Source organism: Garra rufa, chromosome 2 (genome assembly GCF_049309525.1).
Source record: "Garra rufa chromosome 2, GarRuf1.0, whole genome shotgun sequence".
NCBI classification, from domain to species: domain Eukaryota; kingdom Metazoa; phylum Chordata; class Actinopteri; order Cypriniformes; family Cyprinidae; genus Garra; species Garra rufa.
The window spans coordinates 19,421,443-19,439,675 of record NC_133362.1 but is presented as its reverse complement, the minus strand read 5'-3'; the positions used below and the strand labels follow the sequence as shown (position 1 = coordinate 19,439,675).

General features: G+C 36.2%; 1 protein-coding gene across 1 annotated transcript; it reads left to right on the top strand.

Moving 5' to 3' along the window:
- The first annotated feature begins 601 nt into the window (after window positions 1-601).
- ogfrl1 (opioid growth factor receptor-like 1) lies at window positions 602-15,550 on the top strand. Its single transcript, XM_073833839.1, has 7 exons — window positions 602-875; window positions 2,771-2,857; window positions 3,055-3,133; window positions 6,067-6,145; window positions 9,688-9,754; window positions 10,477-10,622; window positions 12,953-15,550. The coding sequence occupies exons 1-7, from the start codon at window positions 681-683 to the stop codon at window positions 13,449-13,451; spliced, it is 1,152 nt and encodes a 383-aa protein (XP_073689940.1). The 5' UTR covers window positions 602-680; the 3' UTR covers window positions 13,452-15,550.
- Window positions 15,551-18,233: the final 2,683 nt, after the last annotated feature.

The window sequence follows — 18,233 nt, the reverse complement described above, 5'->3', positions numbered from 1 at the left end:
AATGTTTCTTGAGCGCTAAATCAGAATGATTAGAATGATTTATGAAGGATCATGTGACACTGAAGACTGGAATAATGACTGATAAAAACTAAGCTTTGCATCACATGAATAAATAACTTTTTAAAATATATTCAAATAGAAGGAAAAGTTTTTATTGTAAATATTACTGTTTGTACTGTATTTTGCTCAAATAAATTGATTTTTTTGTCTGAATTAACAAAGACATTTTAAATAATAAGGTAATATTTAAAAAATACATGCTCTGTAAGGTCAATGACAAAGTTTAAGGCTGCCAAGATTTTTAAAATAAAGTTATGAAATCATGCATTTTTAAATGCAATGTCAATGACAAAGTTTAAGGCTGCACTGATGCAGCATCAGAACTGTTTTGCTTCGGTAAACATCATTACATCTATGTTTCATTGTGTTTTACAACAGAATTTGAAGCAGACTCAGAGCAGCCTTAACTCAGCTCTAGAGTCGCCTAAATGATGCTGAGAGCACACATCATCTCCAGTGCTGATCTCTGGGCAGAAGGGGGTGTGTTCTCATCACAGCGCTGGAAATCCCCCCATTAGTCACATAAAAGCGCCCCGAACGCCAGTTTTACATCATATTAAAGCTCGACCCTGAGCCGAACGAGGACTTTAAACTATGTAGGCACGGTGGACAGGGTTTAAATGGGCAATCTGATGGGCAGCTGGAGATACAAGGAGCCGAGCACAGTGGAAGAATGCGACTCGACGTGGGAAACGGACTCGGAGAGCGACGAGCATCAGCCGGGAGGAGAGGAGGAGGACAGCGGCATCTCCGAATCCATGAGCCCGGCGGATGCAGTCAGAGGAGCCGAACAGCTGGATCACGGATCACCGCAGGTACCCCATCATACACGAGGACTCAGAAATAACAAAGGAGAGACAATAACCATGAAAACGGTGATTAGCCGCATCTGTAGGACCTGGAAGCGTATAGTCGGCTGCATTAAACATGACAGCGTGTAGTAGTGATTGTGGTATTGATATTTAAAATCTGTGTAAATCCATGTGGTGTGAGCACGCGTGCTGTGCTTGCCTCAAGCGTGGGCAATGTCAACCTATCATCATCATAATCATCACCATATAAGTAGGTATTATTAAATTAAGGATGTACAGCTTTAAAGAAAACAGCGATATAGTGAAAATTGCACATTTAGAGTAAAATATTTGTTAAATACCGAACACATTTCCAGCATAGTAGCAGTTGTGATGAGCTCTATTGTCGTGTCATTTTTGTCCCCTTTTCTGCATGACGCTATAAATACCGTTTCAGCAATTGGAGGTAACTTAGGCTAGGCCTTGTGACACTGTAGTGATATCTAATACTACTACTAATACAAATAAACTAAATAAAAGCACATTTTATTCATTAAAACAATAGCTATTTGACCCATATTTGAAGAAACAGCTATGACCTTTCACCTTCAGATCAGTTTTTTCCCCTACATAGTTTAGTTTATACAATTATGTCATATTTATGACCCAATATATTCAATATACTGTCCTCTATGATTGTGTAACCTATAATTGGCACCCCAGGTAAAAGGCCCCTTATAATTTGGCATGGATATATTTGTAGCAATAGGCAAAAATACATATGGGTCAAAATTATAAATTTTTCTTTTATGCCAGAACTCATTAGGATATTAGGTAAAGATTATGTTTAATAAAGATATCTTGTAAATTTCATCATATATATATATATATATATATATTAAAACTGATTTTTTTATTAGTAATATGCTTTGCTAAGAACTTCATTTAAACAACTTTAAAGGCAATTTTCTCAATATTTAGATTTTTTTGCACCCTCGGATTCCAGATTTTCAAATAGTTGTATCTCGGCCAAATATTGTCCTATCCTAACAAACCATAAAATGAAAAGCTTATTTAATCAAGTTTTATTTGATGTACAAATCTCAGTTTAAAAAAAACTGACCCTTATGACTGGTTTTGCAGACTAGGGTCACATTTGATTTGTGAAACACAACTGAAAATGCAGATACTATTATACATAAAATCATATGAAATGCCAAAAAAGTTCAGGCTTAACCAGGAAAAGGGGCACTTTTGCCAGTGTTAACTTTTCTTAAGGCAATAGGAGGGTTAAAGAATTGTATCTTTGACCTTCTTAGATGTCATATGTTTTAAAATGGCTCATGTTCTCTCTAGGTTTCTGGATTTTAAGGCCACTGAGACTGTGACCTGTTCAGTGTGACCTATTTCCTCACGGGAAATTTGCTCTGCTGAATTTCCTGTCAGCGGAAGAAGGAAATTGGATTTTTATTCATTTAAAGCTTTGATTTTGATAACAGCTTTTCACACTCATGGTTATAGTTTCGTTTTTGTGACCCCTGCGTCAAAGACCTAATGTCGTTATATTATTTAATACAAAGTTAATGTAATGTTATTAATTAATAAGCTTCATAGACCTTTCAGTATGCCAACTGCCTTGTGTTTTGTGTAAGAGTGCAAGTCCTCTGTGCTTTCACTCAACCGTAAAGATGTTCAGTGTTTGAACATCACAAGAGGCTGAGAGCTAAAATGGTCATGAATTAGTTAGAAAAAAAGTACATAGTCTACAAAATGGAGCTCTTCTCTCTTGTCTAACAGCCTTTGCATCCCAATGGGGAAGAGCAGTGACAATGTAGCTCAGATGCTGATGAGTGAAGTCATTCATACTCTTTTTCACTGCCTATGTAACCATTACACTCCTCTCTCTTTTCCTCTCACAGTTTGGTGACATGATGGAGTCCTCTACTAGGATGAAAAGGAGCTTTTACGCCGCAAAGGACTTGTACAAGTATCGGCACAGTTATCCGGTAAAGAGTTGCGTCTACTCTCTTCAGATTTGTCATATAGAGCTCGAAGGCCGATCAACTTTGAATATGAAATTTGCAGTAAATATTGCAGTGTAGTCAGCAGAAAACATAGTAGAGACCAAATATACAGTTTTTTCCCACGCTCACTTTCTCTCTATCCTCTTTTCCTGGTTTTAATCTATGATTCTGTTGCTCAGAACTACAAGGAGCCTCGTCAGCCGAACGAATACCGCAATCTGAGGTTCTATCTGAATAAGATCCCCCTGGTGCCGGATGGTGAGTGTGTATTTGCTTTTTCATTTTAATGATGGGATCTGAATTGAAAAGAAGGCCATTACTAAAAAAAAAAAAAAAAAGAAAAAAGCCATTGAGTGTGAGGGTTTCTTTCTTTTGTCTTTTCATACTGTTTCCTGTATTCTTTAATAATGAGCTAAGGTTCAAAATGTTTGCCAAACAAATCTAACAAACAAATCTTTAAATCACCATTATATTAAAGGAACTTCCTCCCTGGAAGTCCCTTGATTCTCATAATGAGACTGTGCCTTAATTGTTACGTGGGGAAATTTTCTTCGCAGTAATAACAGACAGCCATTTCAAGAACAGAAGCGTTGGTGCAATAACGATATAAAACATTTTACCTTTGATTAAAACACTTATAATATAGTTCCCAAGAATGAAAAATCTGTCATTATTTACTTGTTTCAAATTGGTGTGTTGATACTAAATACATTTAGAAGGATGTACATGTTCCTCTTTTTGAGTGAACAAATTATTATTTCGAGCTTTTCAATGTGTTTCAAAATGTATCCTTCTGTATTCTGTATCTAGGAAAAAAATATAGCTTATGAGAACAACACGAGGGTAAATAATGACTGAATTGTCATTTTTGGTTGAGCTGTTGCTTTGTTGCATTAGACATGTTCTGAAATTTGCTTTGGATTAAATGTTTCTGCCAAAAAAGAGATTTAGCGATTCTGAACAAAAGAATCTGAAATATTGTTGGTGAGACTTACAGTACAACACAAGCAGATTACAATACACATACATACTGCTGAAACATTTATAGCCAAATGAACATAAAGCAGTTTTTACAACCGACTACACATGCCAGCTGGTGTGAGGGAGGAACATGGGTTCTGGAGTGCTTCATTAGCTGAATGTTTTCCCTGCGGGGCCAGTTTAGGCAGACAGACAGTGAAGACATCTCAGAGGAGCCATTGATTGGTTATTGTGGGCATGTTTGAGAATTAACTGGATCTGTTGTGCAAGCATTTAATGGCAGCATAACTGCTTCACTGCTGTTTAGGCTGACAGATAGACACACACACATAGCTCTGTGTCCCCCTGAGAATTTAGTGTTTTCATGTCACGGATGACCTACACCTCTATTTGCGCTCTGATCTGAAACAACACGCTGTCCTATCATGTCTCATATGTGAATGAATCATTATTTTTAATCATTTCTTAAATGAATCATTTGGTGCACATCCTTCTGAATGATTTATTCACAAATCAGACTGATTATCTAACTGATTTATTGATCAGGTCTGGTAATTCTCTGACGAAATTACAACTTAAATTTGGGTCTCTGTAATCAGTTATAATAGATTTATGGCACTTTTGCTTTCTCTTTAAAGGGACAGTTCACCCACAAATGACCAAAAAGACACTTGTTCGTTTTCTGAACACAAATTAAGATAGTTGAAGATGAAAGATGAAATCTGAGAGCTTTCTGACCCTGCACAGACACCAATACAACTTAAATTCCAAGCCTAGAAATATAGTAAGGACATCATTAAAACAGTTCATGTGACATCAGTGGTTCAACCATCATTTTTTAATGTAAAAAAAGATTTATTACTATGTTTCTGGGGCTGTAAACATTTTCAGTTGCATTGGTGTCCATGCAGGGTCAGAAAGGCTTCGAATTTTATCAAAAATATCTTAATTTGTGTTCCAAAGATGAACAAAGGTCTTACGGTTTTAGAACGACACTAAAAAAATACTTATTTTACTAAGAATTTTTGTTTTGTTTTTAGTCAAAATATCTAAAACTTCTTCAATTCAGATGCATTTACTACATAAGCAAAATCACATAAGACATTTAGTCTTGTTTCCAGAGTAAAAAAAAGTAAATTAAGTGCAGTTTGCTTAAAATAAGTAAAATTATCTGACAGTGACGTAAGTAAAATACTCTTGTTTTAAGAATATTTTACTTACCCCACTGGCAGATAATTCTACTTGTTTCCAGGGGGGGAAAAAAACTAAATAATTGCCCGGTTTCACAGACAGGGTTTAGGTTAAGTCAGGATTAGGTCATAGTTCAATTAAAACATTTAAGTGGTTTTTAGAAATATGCTTTAGATAAAAACATTACTGGTGTGCATCTTGAGACAAAACAATGAATCTGACATATTTTAAGATCAGTCAGTGCAAGTTTCTTTCAGTTTAAACAGCCCAGACATGCATTTTAGTCTGAGACTAGGTTTAAGCCTTGTCTATGAAACTGGGGGTAAGTGTATTTTGCTTAAAACAAGATCTTATGTCATTTTGCTTATCTAATAAATTCATCTTAATTTAAGAATTTGTTTTACAAATTTTGACTAGAAACAAGACAAAAATTATTGTTTTTACTTAGATTTTTTTGTCTTGTTTCCAGCCAAAATATTTAAAAATTCTTAAATCAAGAAGGATTTTCTAGATTAGTGAAAATTATTGTCTTGTTTTCAGAAGTCAAAATTAGGTGCGTTTTTGCTTGAAACAAGCAAAATAATCTGCCAATGGGGTAAGAAAAATAATATTGTTTTCTGTTTAAAATAAGATTTTTTGGCTTACCCCATTGGCAGATTATTTAGCTTGTTCTAAGCAAAAACTCACTTAATTTGACTTATAATTTTTACGCGTCTAGAAAAATCTTCTTGATTTAAGAAATTTTTTGATATTTTGGCTGAAAACAAGACAAAAAAATCTAAGTAAGAAAAGCATTTTTTTACAGTGCATGAGGGTGAGTAATTAATGACAGATTTTTTTTTTTTGGGGTGAACTATCCCTTTAAGGCTTGAAGGTTCCATGAATGTTATAGGCTTTTGAAAAAACATGAATAGTCATAGAGAGAATTTTCATTTTTGGGTGAACTGTCCTTCGTTTTTTAGATGACTAATGCTGAGCTTGGCCTGTTGTGATGATTTTTTTTCTCTTTGTCCCCGCAGGTATTTATATTGAAGAAATCCTCACTAAATGGAGAGGCGACTATGACAAATTAGAGCACAATCACACATACATTCAGTGGTAAGATGTTTCTTCAGTATTCCAGCTTCTCTACAAGAAATAAAGCTCCTAGTCAGTAATTGCTTAAAGCAACACTAAAGAGTTTTTTTTACCTTAAAATAATGTTTCCGAAACTCGTGTCAGTGGTTCATCAACTCATATCAGGGTGAAATGGCACTTTTGTATTCGCTTTGCGACCCTCTATCGGCCATAACAGCACTATGTAAGTTTGGGTCGTCGGGTAGCGGTTTTGTAGTTCAAATGAGACTACAAATGCGACTTGCTTTACGGCTAAAATAAATAGCAAACAATGTCATTATTATGTTTTATTTTGTTTTCATACTTTCATAAAGTCATGCAACATACTCTACCTTGTCACTGGACATCGTTATTTCCAAAGCCGGTCCTGGATAGCCTGTAGAGGGAGCAAAGTTCTTTAGTGTTGCTTTAATAATGCTTAATAACTAAGACATCACAAATTGTTATCGGCCAGGCAGTTATTATATTATAATTATTGCTAGTTCAAAGAAAAGAGAAAGTTACATGCTAATATGTGCATGAGGGATTTTTGGACGGCGAGACGTGGATTAGATATGCTTTCCTTTACCATCTGTTCAAAATAAAATTCATCTTCTTTAGATGCAAATCCTGTAGATCAAGGCAAAATCATGAAAAAGGACAAAGGCAGTTATAAAGACAAAATCAGCACTATTGTGGTACCTGCAGGTGAAGGGGTCAATCACATCCTTTTTGGTGACAAAAGATGGCCTTGGGACTACATTAGATAAAGTTTTTTAATGTTTAATGTTGCTTAAATATTCATAGACTGCTTTGGCTGACATCGTCTCTTTAGTAACTGAAGAAGCTTTGGGGAATGTCTCTGACTTGAGGGCATTTCCTGATTAAATGGTCCATTTTCCTAACATCCAAGATGCAAACGATAAAGGTTTAATCTTAATGGTAGAAGATAAGTGCAGCCCACATTATAGAAATGTATGTAGGCTTTTCTAAGAATTTGAGATTAAATCAAGCATGATTAATTAAACATCTTGCAGGCACTGTTAAAACAGCATCCAGCTACTTGGGTGCATAAAGGATCGGAGCTTTTCAAAATTCATAAACCTTTTGTAGTATACAGTATATGGAGACATGAAAAGGTATTTCACATTTGTATCGGAAGACTAAAAGAAATACTTAGACCCTGTTTGCACTATCACGCATTTTAAAATGAAAACGATCCTTGCCAAAACTAGCGTTTTCTTTGCATTTTCACAACCGAAAACGCATGTCATATGACCATTCATGCAGGTACATCTATAGATATGTATAGGTAGATTCCCTATTGTTTAGATGGAGGACGTGCTTGGAGCGGTCGAAAGGGGAATCTACTTATACATATCTATGGGCACAGCAACGCCCGTGATGTTATTGTTTACATGCTTGTCAAGGATACGCTGAGAGAATGTGGGTGGCCACTCCATCGTTTTTAAAAGTCTCCGTTTTGGTCCATTTACACTACAACGCAACCCCGGAGTTTTCAAACTAAAAAACGGGTTCTACAGCGTTTTCAAAAGTCTCTGTTTTCGAGGGTCGAAAACGCTGGAGTAGTGTAAACGACAGGCGTAACCGTAGCAAAAGTTGTGCGTTTTAAAACGAAAACGCATTAGTGTAAACGCAGCCTCAGCAACTCTTTTGGATTCTGATGGTGATTATGCTGTTGATAAAATAAAGTGGCACTTGTTCAATGAACATGAAATAATATTCTGTAACTGAAATGAATCCTATTTAAACTGCAGTTTAACAACATTAAAGGACAACATTAAGGACAGTATGTGTCTCCTGCATTTGCTCAATGCTACTATTGACTAGACAAGATTTAATTTGTGATATTTTTTTACTAGTGGGTGCAGGACACTATAGTTCATTTTTGTAAGTGAGGATAGCAAAATAAAGTAAACTATGACATATTACACCCAATAATTCCTCACACAGTGGACTACCAGTAAAATTTGGGACCAAAAATTATTCAGACAAAGTATTGATAGTTGTGTAAATTTGGTCAGTTTTTGGTTGATTGTATTCCATTACATACCTTTCTATCAAAGCTATCTGACATTATCAAGATGAATTTGTTCTGACACAGTTTAACTCAGAGTTCTTGTCATATTTTATTACCTAAACTATAGTGAAAAAAAATGATAATGTGAGAAATGTTGAAGTTGTCTGGATAAATTTTGGTTTGACTGTAGAGCTGTGGGCCTAAAACCTAGAAGAGAATTAGCATTTTGAGCTATGGGTTTCCTCAATAAATTCTAATGGGCTTTCAGAGTCAAATAAGGTCTATAACTTTACTTTTAAGAGACTTTCACATACTGTAATCTTCAACCAATGTAATTTTTAAAACTGTGATTAAAAATGTTACTAAAGTTACTTGCTAATAGGGACTTCATACCACATGCAGATGCTTGATCAGCTTGACAGCTGCTGGTGTTAGCAGTGTTTTTAAAGCACACAGCAGGTTCAGTATTCACGCTTGAGGTATAGATGTGTGAAATTTATGTTGTAGAACATGACATGAAAGTCTCCTCAAATAATGTTAACCACAGACCTTATTCTACTGAGTCCAAAAAAATGGAAGGCTAAAATTAGCCTTTTGCCCTACAAATTGACGTCATGCTTTTTTGTTTCATGCTTTAGTCATTCTCTTTATTCATTTTAAAAATAAATATTATACAATACCTACGTCACCAAGGACGAAACATGTAAACAGTAATGAATCTGAATCTGCTGGCAATGTAACATTCAGCAAACGCTGAAGGTTGCACGGAGGTTAAACAGAGGTTTTACGTCATGTGCTCTTGTGAAGTTCTCAGTAGGGTGCTGTTACCTCACACACTCCCAGAGCTGAAGCTCCTGTTCGTTCCTGCCTGTGCTGTTATTACGAATGTTGAGGGTGAGGACGAGGGGGAGGACATGATGCCCCAAGCCCGCGTGAAATAACAGCACAGTTCTAAAATCAGGCTTCGCGCACATGCTGCCAATCGTACCTCGGCACCCCCTCCTGCCGAGGAAAAAAGTGATTAGCTTCTCTCATTCCCCCCTACTCATTTTTTCACACTCCGTATGCTTGCAGGGCTATTTGCATAATATCAATTAGCGAATGTAAAAACACAAGTGAGTGCAAGCACACAGATCGCTAGCATTTTGCCTCTTTAAGGAAATGAAGACGAGATGACAGCGAAAGCTTGCCTGCTATAGCAGGCTGCCAGCCAGAATGTCATGGTTTCTGAGAAAGAAAAGAAACAGGAAAAGAAAGATGTGCCAAGGTTTGCGGGTTGTCCTTCACTAGTGGTCAGCAACATGAAGGATCAAACAGCTGACAGGGAGAAATCGTATGTGTGTGTGTCCCTCTTCTCTCTCTCCAGTCCAATTCCCCATATCCTAGAGATGATCACTAAAATATTATGTGAAAATCTCTTCAGCGTTGTCATTCTTGACTCTAATTGATAAATAATGATAAATACAAAAGCAAATCCTAACATGTTTCTTTCCTGCTGTTACAGGCTCTTCCCACTCAGAGAACAAGGCCTAAATTTTTATGCTCAAGAACTCACTCAGGATGAGATAAAGGTATGCTGCTAAAGTCGAACATGAAAGAACAGTCAAGAAAATTCTGTCATTAATTACTCACCCTCATGTCATTCCAAACCTCTAAGACCTTTGGTCATCTTCAGAACACAAATTAAGATATTTTTGATGAAATACTTTTTTTGCAGCAAGAAACCCAAAATAACGACTTTAATAATTTCTTCTCGGATTTCATCAAAAAAAGGTATTACGGGTTTGGAACGACATGAGGGTAAGTAATTAATGACAGAATTTTCATTTTTGGGTAAACTATCCCTTTAAAAGTAATGGTTCTTCTGTGATTCTTTATAGAAAAGAACTTCATCTTTTTATTTTTTTATGTATGTATTTATTTATTTATTCTGTATAAGTCCCTGAGCTGACAGTATAGTTCTCTAGATGCAATAAAAAAATAAATGCTTTTAAAACGTAGTGTTTTTTGGATTTTTAAAGGTTGGTACATATGAAAAAATAGAGAATAAGCCATTTTTATGAGACTCCAAATATATTAGGCTGTAAAACCCTTTGGTTCTAATTGGAACCTTTATTTTTAATAGTGTAAAATCACCTAGTCAGGGGTGTCAGAACATCCATAAATAGGTTTCAAGAAGTGGCACATTCTGTGTTTTAGTCTCATCCTGCCTCTGTTTTATTCAACCTTAAATAACCTTCTGTAGCCATTGTGCAGATCAGCTTTGAACTAAGCGGGTTTTTGCTTTCAACAGGAATTCCAAAGCACTCGAGAAGCCAAGAGACGCTTCCTCCTAGCATATACGATCATGTTGGATTTCTTTGGAATCAAGCTCCTGGATAAAAACGGGAATGTGGCTCGGGCCCCAAACTGGCAAGATCGTTTCCAGCACCTGAATGAGTGAGTTGTATTTCTGGTTTGTTTTTTAATATCCTTTCTACTCTAGAATTTCTTTATTCTTACCATTCTGTTCTACTCCACCTGCACCAGTTATCTTCACATTTCATGACAATCTCAACTCTTAGTCTTCCATCTCCTGTCTCCTGCCATATTTAGAATGCTTTAGTTCAGGGAGTTCTTAGTCTCCTATCCCTGCAACACAATTTCACAGTCATGACCCTGACTGCACCATCATGTGACCGTCTTATGCAGGGGCTGGAGAAATGGGTCAGACGCACAGAGGAGGCTGAACAGAGAAGAACAGAATAGGATACAAAAACTTCTGTATTTAGAGAAATGGTGATTTAGAGCAGGGGAAAAAATGCAGGAGAATTGCAAACGAGTTTGATGAACGCACGATAATCAAGGAAGGAGTGAAAGAAAATCCGCAGTGCAGCGGGCTGAGTAGTAGACATAGATGACTGTGCGTGTCTGTCTGTGTCATTGCCCCAGGACTGTGCCATAGAGGACACACTTACATTACATTGCAGATACACCGCTTGATGAACTTTGTCTGCAGTGTGAATGAGCCCATATCAAAAGTTAACATTTTAAATACACAGAGTGTATTTCCTTTCTTACACTAGACATAAGTCTTTTAGGCAAGTAAAAATATCTAATGCCAAATTTACACTGTAAAGGTGACACAGAAGTGCTCCTGAAATTGGATTTAGGTGTTTACACAGACTGTTTCATGTTGCTCAGAGGTGGTATACAGTTGATTTCAAAAGTTTACATACACCTTGCAGAATCTGCAAACTGTTAATTACTTTACCAAAATAAGAGGGATCATACAAAATGCATGTTATTTTTTATTTAGTACTGACATGAATAAGATATTTCACATGAAATACGTTTACATATAGTCCACAAGAGAAAAAAAATAGTTGAATTTATAAAAATAGTATGGAGTTATTTATGTGCCAAAATTAAACAAACAAATACAGCGTTTTGCAAACAAACACAATCTGCTTTGCCAAGTAAAAATCGACTTTCAAACAAACAAAAAGTACTATGCACAAACACAAGTCAATTTGAGAGAAAATGCAGAGGTATAACAAATACATGCATTTGTGTGTTGCAAATATATATATTTTTTGTGAGGAAAACTTGGCTTTCTCACACGTGTGCAGACAGATTTTCTCACAAATGCATCCATATTTTCTCACAAATGCAATGGAGCAACTTCCTCTTGCAAAACTTTGAAAGTCAATTTTTTCTTTGCAAAGCAGATTGTGTTTGTTTGCAAAACGCTGTATTTGTTTGTTTAATTTCGGCACATAAATAACTCCATAAAATGGCCCTGTTTAAAAGTTTACATACTCTTGATTCTTAATACTGTGTTGTTACCTGAATGGTCCACAGCTGTGTCTTCAGAAAAATCCTTCAGGTTCCACAAATTATTTGGTTTTTCAGCATTTTTGTGTATTTGAACCCTTTCCAACAATGATTGTATGATTTTGAGATCCATCTTTTCACACTGAGGACAACTGTGGGACTCATGCAACTATTACAGAAGGTTCAAACACTCACTGAAGAAAATCGCTTTAGAAGGAAAAACGATGGATTAACTCTTGGAATTTGAAGATCAGGGTAAATTTAGCTTATTTTGTCTTCTGGGTAACATATAAGTATCTTTTGTGGCTTGTGAATGGGAGTACTAAATGAAAAAAATGTGATATTTAGGCAAAATAAGAAATATTTACACATCTTTATTATGTTCAAAAGTTTACACCCCTGGCTCTTAATGCATTGTTTTTCCTTCTAAAGCATCAGTGAGTGTATAATAAATACACCGAAATGCTAAAAAACAAAGAATTTGTGAAACCTGAAGGATTTTTCAGAAGAACATCGGGCAGTTTAACTGTTCAGGACAAACAAGAGACTCATGAACAACTATCACTACACAAAAAACACATTCAGGTTACAACACAGTATTAAGAATCAAGTGTACAGTATGTAAACCTTTGAACAGGGTCATTTTTATAAATTCATCTATTATTTTCTCTTTTGGACTATATGTAAACATCATATGTGAAATATCTTATTCTGGTCAGTACTAAATAAAAAAACATGCATGTTGTATGATCTCTCTTATTTTAGTAAAATAATTAACATTTTGCAGATTCTGCAAGATGTAGGTAAACTTTTGACCTTGACTGTATATTGCTTGAACCAACAAACAATGACCAAAATCAACATGTTCTCCTTTGTCAACAACTAACATTAACTGAAAATGTTGGACATTGTGTAAAACCAATATTTTCTCCTACGACCTCTTTTCTTTCCAGGTCGCAGCACAACTACCTGCGCATTACTCGTATCCTGAAGAGCCTTGGTGAACTGGGCTTTGAAAGCTTCAAGCTGCCTCTGGTGCGTCTGCTGTTGGAGGAGGCGCTGTTGGAGGGCACTTTACCCAACATGCGTCACAGTGCACTGGAATACTTCGTCTACACACTGCGTCAACACGCTCAGAGACGCGCCCTGCTCCGCTTTGCCCAACGCCACTACCAGCCGCCCGAGAACTTCATCTGGGGGCCACCCAAGAAGAAGCGCATTCCGGCCTCTGGCTCTGCTGTGATGAAGGCAGGAAAAAATGAGGTGGTGGAGAGGAGTGTGGGCAAAGCCAGGTCACCTAGGGAGGGCAGAAATAACTTATTAGAGAGAGAGGCGGACGACATGGATGAGAGAAAGAGTGGAGAGTGGAAAACAGCAAAAAGCTCCAAGGTCCTGCAGGAGGGCAGGGGAAGGGTAGATCTAGAAGAATACATTGAGACCATTCCTCTGTAAGAATAAAAAGAGAGCGATTCTGAGAATTCTCGAGTAGCTTAAAGTTGAAAGAATGGCACAGCAATATTATTTCATACTATTGCCTTTTAGAGACTTGCTTTATGAACAACTTGACTGTTTGCCATTTTGATTTTTCTTTCAAATTACTAATGAGGTGTTTTTCTTAACTCTGAATACTTTTCAAAGTGTTAGCAGATGAATTTCTCTACTGTAATAATTCTTACTTGCAGCCCTCTGGAGAGTTCTTAGCACATGTGCAAGTGTGAGTATGTATAAGTGCTACCTGAGCACATCGTTTGTGTGAAATATTGCACTTTTTGACTATTCAGTCTTCCCCTGTGAGAGAATATTATCTTAGTCTACAGGCTCTGAGACGAGGCTTTAGTTTTTTAATCATAAGCCCGTCTCTCAGACAGACGTGTCTTCTTTTCCGTGTTCAGAGCTCGCTGATGATTCTTGTAACGGATACTTGTAGCTCCTTGTAACAACCCTGCTGAAAAAAAAAACAAAACAATAGACACCATAACAAAATTTGTAATGGTTTTACTGGTTATGGGGCATGGATTGGTTTTAAAGGAGAACTCCGGTGTGATTTTGACCTAAAGTGTAATGAATCATGATACCGAGTGTGAACGTACCTTGCATATCTCATCTCGGTTTGTGTCCTGCAGTCCGAAATCTGGGGTCAGTTAGCCGATGCTCACAACAGGTTGTCAATGAGAGTCAATAGGGCATCGAAGTAGCCATGTAAATAAATCACTGTTTTATGCCATTTACGAGGTACAAAGTAGCTCCACACTTCATTGGTAGACTTCCAAGGGCCCTGACATTTAAAACGAGACATTGAGAACTCAGAAAAAGCACTGGTAGTTTATTTACAAGAAGATTTATACAGACATTTTCCACCAGAAACAGACCGGTCGCCGCCATCTTGAATTTAGTCACGATAAGTCGAGTGTCGAGCACCAAGGAATTTATCAGGTTATCAACTTATCAGGTTGTAGTTTCCTTCCTGCTCGACACTAGTCTACCAATGAAGTGTGGAGCTACTTTGTACCTCGTAAATGGCGTAAAACAGTGATTTATTTACATGGCTTCTCTGATGCCCGATTCACCCTCATTGACAACCTGTTGTGAGCATCGGCTAACTGACCCCAGATTTCGGACTGCAGGACACAAACCGAGATGAGATATGCAAGGTAAGTTCACACTCGGTATCATGATTCATTACACTTTAGGTCAATATCACACCGGAGTTCTCCTTTAATGGAAACTGTAATGGACCCTGTGGGTTTCTGGTAATTGATCGCCTTCTTAAATCCTAAAACACACTACAGAAAACAGTTTTTAGTGGTTAAAATATGATTGTTTGTAATGGCATTTGTAGTGGAAACCATTAGATGGTTTATATAGTTTTTCTTTTCAGCAGGGAGTTCATAATAATGTGAAGTGTAAATATACTTGCAGGAATTTTCAGGTAATTGATCTTCCATGTTTCTATAAATACGTGTGAGATCTTAATCAAGTTTTCTCGAATACGTCTTGCAATATAAAGTGCCTCTTCTTTCGTTTGTTAAAGCATAGGTGAGGTGCTTTATCATTTCGAGTCGGAAGTCTGGCAGGAAGCCGTTTGTAGAGAAACGCAGTTGTAAGCAAAACAAACTTGAATTTAGACTTTATTCTGTTTTATGATATTTTTTGATACAACAAAGCCTTAGCTCTCATTTTCTCATTAAAATAAAAAAAAATTCAAACAATAGATGCCGTTGTGACTGCTAAATGTGGTGTGACATACCGCTGTAACTGCCTCATCAGTTCAAACGACGGCACGCCGCATTCATCGATCATTAGTTAGCGTGCTAGTTAAAGTATATGAGAAGTTATATAAAAAGTTTATTAGCCTATGTAATCGACAAAGAAGCGTTTCAACGGCGAGGACATCAGTAAAACAGCTTGTGGACAACATGGTATGTAACTTAGCCTACATTTAGCTTAACTCAGCTAACCCTGGTGAAAAAACCAGCTAAAACCAGCCTAGGCTGGTTGGCTGGTTTTAGCTGGTCAACCAGCCTGGTTTTAGCTGGTCATAGCTGGGAGGCAGGCTGGTTTTAGAGGGGTTTTGGCCATTTTTCCAGCCTGGCCAGGCTGGGAGACCAGCTAAAACCAGCCATTTCCAGCTTAAACCAGCTAAGACCAGCCAACCAGCCTATGCTGGTTTTAGCTGTTTTTTTCAGCAGGGAACTTACGTAATTACCTTAGGAACGCCATTTAATGTCCATAGCTCGCTTTGTAAAAACGAACTAGTTAAAATACTTGCACAATACAGGTTTGACAGCCAAATGATTATATCTCAATGACGATTTGAAAGATAATGGTAGTATCAGTAGAAAGCAGAGACATTCAGTAAATATTACTCTAAACGACTCAAAGTGATGGAGCAATTCACATATGTAGCGATGTGTGAGCGTGTATGCTGCCTTTCTCTAATCATACTTGGTGTTTAAGTGTGGACAATCAGGGCTATTGATGGTCACTATCCGCATACAAATCAATGAGTGTTTTTATTAGCAAATATTAATTAATATGGATGAAGCATGTATGTTATGTGTCGTGTTTGTTCCACACTGCTGTTTCAGAGTGTACTCAGAGGGCTAAACAATACCTCCACAGCACAGGTGTGTGTGTGTGTGTGTGTGTGTGTGTGTGTGTGTGTGTGTAAATGTTATGGGGTTCACAACGGCACACAAACATAAAAAAAAATCAGGAAAGACTAAATCCCGGTCTTCTGTAATAGTGGCTGAAGTCTGTCTTCCTTTCTTTCTTTAGGATTAAACGATGAAGGCTTTCTCAGTCTCTTTCCCTCAGTCAATATTTAGTTTGAGCACACTTTTCTGTTTGCGGTCTGACCCAGTTTATACTCTGGTGTTCACTAAATGCCATCTCTCTGAATGTGTGAGAGTCATGGATGAAAAGAGGGGTCAAATAATTCTTGTGTCCAAACCCTGAAAAACATAGCTGTCCTGTCTAAGATGCCTTCATCTGGTTGTTTTTTAAATTCTGCACAGATGTGCAATGCAATATCTTACAATCCTGTGCATGTGGTATGGCAGTTGGTAAAAAGGAAAAAAAGGCACCTGATGGGATTGAAAGAAGTAAGCTACATTTATTCATAAAATGTTTTTTTCAACTCCTACTAAGAAAGTAATAAATATTAATATTTGCCTGCTTATCTCTTAAGCTCGCTTGAATTTCTTGAGGTTCTTTATTTTTAGATGTGAAGTTATATTGCTTTGGAAGTCAGTCTGAAACCAGTTTTCTTTGGGAGGTACTTTTATACAAAAACATTGCCTTTAAGTCAAAATAGGCAGCGAAACATTGGTTTCAGACTTCTGTCCTGTTGGGAATCAAATAGCCATCTTCTCTTTGTCCAACTGAAAAGCCTGTGGTTCTAAAAGACTGTTGAATTCACTTTTCGGTATTTCAGTGTTTTTTGTGCCATAATCATGTGGAAACGGTTTGACTGGCGTCACATAAGGCGCCTTAAGTGTTTATAACTTATAACTTTGTTGAGAAGTGATCATTTGTAATCAAAGAAATGTGACATTTGGAAGTTCATATTTGGACGTTTCTATTGTGGCCTACTGTATAATAAAGTGCAGCTCTTTGACGAATTGTAAGTGTGCGTGGGTGTAAATGTAGATACTGAATTTGTTCTGTGAATTTGACTGATACAACTGCGATTTTTGCATCTTTTAATTTCCCCGTACATATAATTCCATTGATTCCAACTGAATTAATTTGCCAGTCAGTGGTGGTTAAATGGGTATGGTGATGTTACTATTATGGTGTGTCAAATATATATTTATGCACTTTGAAAACATACTGTGTAAATGCAATATAAATACAGCTCTTTGTAATAAAAACAATTTCAGAATAAAATTACCAACTCACAAACTAACCTCAACAATTTCATAACTTTTTCTTTTATTACATAGCACTATGGAATACTTGTTTCTGATTGGTCAGTCACAGCATTCTGTGGTCAAATAGGCCTAATAGAAATATTATAGTATATAATTCTGATTATAAATTATATTATAAATTTAAAAATACTGTTTCTATTAGTGCTGTCAAATGATTAATCATGGTTAATCACGATTAATTGCATACAAAATATTTTTTTTGTTTTGTTTACATAATATATGTGTGTGTGTACTGTGTATATTTTATATATATATATATATATATATATATATACACAGACACACACACACATGCATCTATATATTTAAAAAAATGTTTATGTATTAAAAATATATCATTTTAATTATATGAATAAATACAGACACGTAAATATTTTCTATACTGTGTGTGTGTATTTATATATACATAAATACAGTACAGACGCATATATTATGTAAACAAAAAGCATTTATTTTGGATGCGATTAATCGCGATTAATTGTTTCATGGCAATATTTTTTTTTTATTGATAAGTAGCAGTAATAAGCAGAATAAAATTAGTTTGTACCCCAAATTAACTTCTACACTCTCACACAAAGAAATATATTTCCTTACATATTAACAATCAATAAACAATATAATGAATGAGTTAATGTATATTGAAAATATACATAATATTTTATATATTTTATATCCAATCCATTAAGTAAGTTAAGTACAAATAACAAATCTCCTTTTTTCCAGCCACCATGTTGCCATGACTTTAAACATACAATTGTCCATAAATCCCAAAATGAATATTTGTTTTTAGTAAACACTT

Excerpts from the sequence above, each read along its gene's own strand:
- ogfrl1 (XM_073833839.1), top strand. The coding sequence starts at position 681 with ATGGGCAATCTGATGGGCAGCTGGAGATACAAGGAGCCGAGCACAGTG. Across the intron at positions 2,858-3,054 it reads AGTATCGGCACAGTTATCCG|AACTACAAGGAGCCTCGTCA; the intron begins GTAAAGAGTTGC and ends TCTGTTGCTCAG. Across the intron at positions 3,134-6,066 it reads GATCCCCCTGGTGCCGGATG|GTATTTATATTGAAGAAATC; the intron begins GTGAGTGTGTAT and ends TTGTCCCCGCAG.